Raw genomic sequence first — 4136 nt, 5'->3', positions numbered from 1 at the left:
TAAAAAAAAAACAGTTGGTAATGGTGACAAATAGTGAATATACCATGGACTGTGAGAAGAATGACCAAATCTTTCTTGGAAGAAGTACAGCCAGAATGCTCCTTAGAAGCAAAGATAGTGAGACTTCATCTCACATATTTTGGTCATGTTACCAGGAGGTTCAAGGACATGATGTAACCTGGAGAAGGACACTATGCTTGGTAAAGTACAGAGTCAGTGAAAATGATGAAGACCTTCAACGAGAAAGACCGACACAGTGGCTCTATCAGTGAACTCAAACATAACACTGATTATAAGGCTTGAGCAGAACCAAACATTGTTTTATTCTCTTGTTCTTAGGGTCACTATGCATTGGAATGGACTCAGTGGGACCTAACAATGCTGAGAGTATTATCTTTCATGATGGGTCAAGCTGAAAAGAAAAAGTTTCATAAATTGGCAGCAACATGAATCTGTATTACCATCTAGTACACTTGGGTAGCCCATGTCAGTCATCAAGTGCTTTTCTTCTTCTGTTGTTGTTGTTGGTATGTGCTGTCGAGTCAGTGTCAACTCATAAACTTGTATAGGGTTTCTGAGGAGCCATGGGTGGATTTGCACCCCCAACCTTGTGGTTCAAACTGGCCTTATGGCCCAGTGCTTATCCTACAGTGCCACACCAGGGTTCCTTTATTCTGTACACCTTCTCATAATGCATCGTATCTTTATGTGCATCAACTAGAATACTTTAGAAAAAGGCTGCTTCAGAAAAAGGAGGGTTTCCCCTTTCCTCCAAGTTACCACATTGCTAAGTGCTGTTAATTAAGTCAGTTTGGACTCATAGTGTCTGTGTATAGGATCCAAGGAGAGGCTGGTGAGCATGAACCCCTGACTTTGCAGTTCCAGCTGAGTTTAAATCCAGTGAATTAACCCGCAATGTCACACCAGGAGTCTAAATTACCACATCTCAGGATAAAGAGTAGTCTGTGAAAATAGCAACTTGTTATTCCCCATGTTTTTGGGATTAAACTGTATTTATTACTTTAGAGACTAGAGTTGTGTTAAGACTAGAGTTGTGTTATGGACACAACTCTAGTATAGTTTAGTGCAGTAGCTACTAAACTCGTGCAGTTAGTTATTGGTCTGAATTGGGATGTGGCTATATGTATGAAATAATTTCAAAACTAATATAAAAATAATTGAAATACCTCATTAATTTTTATTTTGAATACATGATGAAATTATGATGTTTTAAAATACATAACCAAAACCAAATCTACTGCCATCTAATCAGTTATGACTCATAGCAACCCTATATAGGATTTCCAAGACTGTAAATCTGTATGGAGATAAATAGCCTCATGTTTCTTCCCTAGAGTGGCTGGTGGTTTACAGCTATATGTTATATAAAATGTTTTGCTAAAATTATTTTGCCTATTTCTTTTTTTTTTTTTTAATGTGGCTGTTATTAGATTTTAAATTACATAAAAAGTTCTCTTAAGTGGCTCAGTATTTATCTTATTGGATAGTGATGACCTAGATCTCCTAACTACCTGTGGATGAGAATTAGCTATAAATATTTATACCCTCTATAAATGTTTGTCTCAAACCTTGAAAATTAAAAAAAAAAAAAATTGTGTGTGCAGCATTCTTTCATTGCATGATATAGTCTTTGTACATCATGAGTATTTTTACTTGAAAGATGAGTTTATTTTGATTCTTTGCCTGAATTAGTAAAACCCTGCCCCCAACCTCTGGCCAGAGAGTCTTGATAGTGCAATAGCTAAATTCTTGACTACTATACAAAAAACTGACTTTTTGAACCTACTCAGTGGCTCCATGTGAGAAAGACCTGATAATCTGCTTTTGTAAAGCTTACAGCCTGGAAGTATCTATGGAGCAACTCTACTGCATCACCTCGGGTCACCGTGAGTCAACACTGACTCAGTGCCACCCAACAGCAATGCAATGGTTGATGTTCATTTAGTTATATTTTAAAGTCCCCAGAAAATTCCTGACAATTCTGTGACAGGATTCTTCTGTATTCCTCACAGATTTTTCACTCCTTGAAACTCATTTAATATTTCTGAAGTTGTTCAACACTTAACTAGGTTATATTTTTAAATAAACTTTGAAAGTCATATGATCTGCTTTTTTTTAGGTGGGGACAAGACATAGGGTCTTCCTTTGTTTTCTCAAAAATGATGATTTTTCATTGCACAACGTGCTATTGACAAACAGTTACATGATAATGTCCCTTTTATAAGCTAAAGTGTAATCAATCCCTCTTCCAAAGCTTCCTAGTGTCAGGCTAGGTGTTGAGAACACAATAAAACAAAGACTTGTAACTTTATCTCTAACTTCCCCTCTTGTATTTTAATGATGTTTGTTTAGGATGATGCCCGCCAACTCTTTGTGCTTGCTGGTGCTGCTGAAGAGGGTTTTATGACTACAGAACTTGCTGGTGTCATAAAGCGATTGTGGAAAGATAGTGGTGTGCAAGCCTGTTTCAACAGATCCCGAGAGTACCAGCTTAATGATTCTGCAGCATAGTAAGTAATCATAACTTCAGAACTAAACTATCATGAATAATTACTTGCAAGTAAAATATACCTACAAGTCAATTTTATTGCAGACTTGGCTGACACGTTCCTGTACAACTCAGGGTATTCACAATGACAGTATTTAAAAGCCTCTGTCAGTGTGTGTGTGTGTGTTTGTGGGTAAGCAGTATTTTATTTTGCTTGTGTTGAGAAGTATCTCAGGGGATTCAGGGTTATGCAATTCTAATTGAAACATGCAGAATTGAACTTTTTCCAATATATTTCTAAGAAAGTAATTAGAGCTTCCCAAGTTTACTCTGGAGTCCTGGTATGGAGCTGTGGGTTAATGCACCAGACTGAAAAGCCATTTGAACTGCAAGGTTGGCAGTTCAAGCTCACCTGCTGCTCCTTGGAAACCCTATGCAAGGTCGCTATGAGTCGGAATCGACTCAATGGCATTTAACAACAACAACAAAGTTTACTCTGAATTGAGGTTTATAGGTATTTCACCTGGGACCAAACAAATGGGGTGGGGGTGGGTCCATTTAGTCTGCTAATAATGATGCTTGAGCTAGATTGTTGTTAATTGCTGTGGGGCCAGTTTTGATTCACACTGACCCTCTAAAAGTTTTCCTAGAAGCAGTTAGTGGGTTTGAACTGCTGACCTTGTAGGTAGCCTTCCAAAGTTTATCCTACAGCGCCATATCCGGACTTCATAGCATTCTTCAGAATTGCAAATCAAAGCTGGATATTTTTCTTCAGTTCTTTCAGATTGAGAAGTGCCAAGTGTGTTCTCCTTTTTTGATTTTCTACATCCAGGTCTTTGTACATTTCATTATAATACTTTATTTTGTCTTCTAGAGCAGCCCTTTTAAATATTTTATTCAGCTGTTTTATTTACAAGACTATTTAAATTCTGATATGGCTAATAGAGTTTCAGAGGATAATACTAATTTAGAGTTGTAATATTTTTGCCTCTCTGTACCTAGATTTGTTTTCTTAAATTATCTTTCACCATTCTACTCTAATACTATAGACCACTTCAGTGATGTTCTTCATATCTATTGATGTTAGTATGATTTTCAGTCTTCTTAATTAAGGTTGTAAATCACCTTCTTTTCCTAGGAACAAGACTTGACTCTGCCAGCCACCATTGTGTTTTACTGCTTGTCTTGATTGGAATGATCACATCTTTTCTTTCTCCATCACATGTGTCAGGTTGTTATTTATACCCCTGACTGTCCACATGTCCTTTTTAAACTATTATTATCAGACCAATATTAATCTCCTCATACTTGGACTTTGGGCACTGTAGGATAAGCACTCGACCACAGATTGGCTTGAACTATCAGGTCAGCAGTTCAAATTCACTATATGTTCCTTGGAACAAAGTCTACGGCACTTAACATACCATATTTTGGATACAAAAATAGTTTACCATCAATTGTTCATATGCAAATTTAAACTGAAGCTGAAGAAAATGAAAACAAGTCCACAACAGCCACATATGAATATATCTCACCAGAATTTAGAGATCATCTGAAGAACAGATTTGGTACATTAAACACTAAAGAACAAAGACCAGAAGAGTTGTGGGATGACGTCAAGAACGTT

The 4136-nt window shown here is 36.9% G+C and overlaps 1 protein-coding gene across 1 annotated transcript in view; it reads left to right on the top strand.

Annotated features, from left to right (window-relative positions):
• GNAI1 (guanine nucleotide binding protein (G protein), alpha inhibiting activity polypeptide 1) overlaps positions 1-4136 on the top strand; it is a 115052-nt gene that overhangs the window by 89076 nt on the left and 21840 nt on the right. Inside the window, exon 4 of the mRNA XM_006834350.1 lies at positions 2374-2531. Within this exon, the coding sequence (XP_006834413.1) occupies positions 2374-2531 (158 nt within the window). The remainder of the gene's footprint in view (positions 1-2373; positions 2532-4136) is intronic.

Source organism: Chrysochloris asiatica, unplaced genomic scaffold (genome assembly GCF_000296735.1).
Source record: "Chrysochloris asiatica unplaced genomic scaffold, ChrAsi1.0 scaffold00010, whole genome shotgun sequence".
NCBI classification, from domain to species: domain Eukaryota; kingdom Metazoa; phylum Chordata; class Mammalia; order Afrosoricida; family Chrysochloridae; genus Chrysochloris; species Chrysochloris asiatica.
This window is presented reverse-complemented; position numbering and strand designations above follow the sequence as displayed.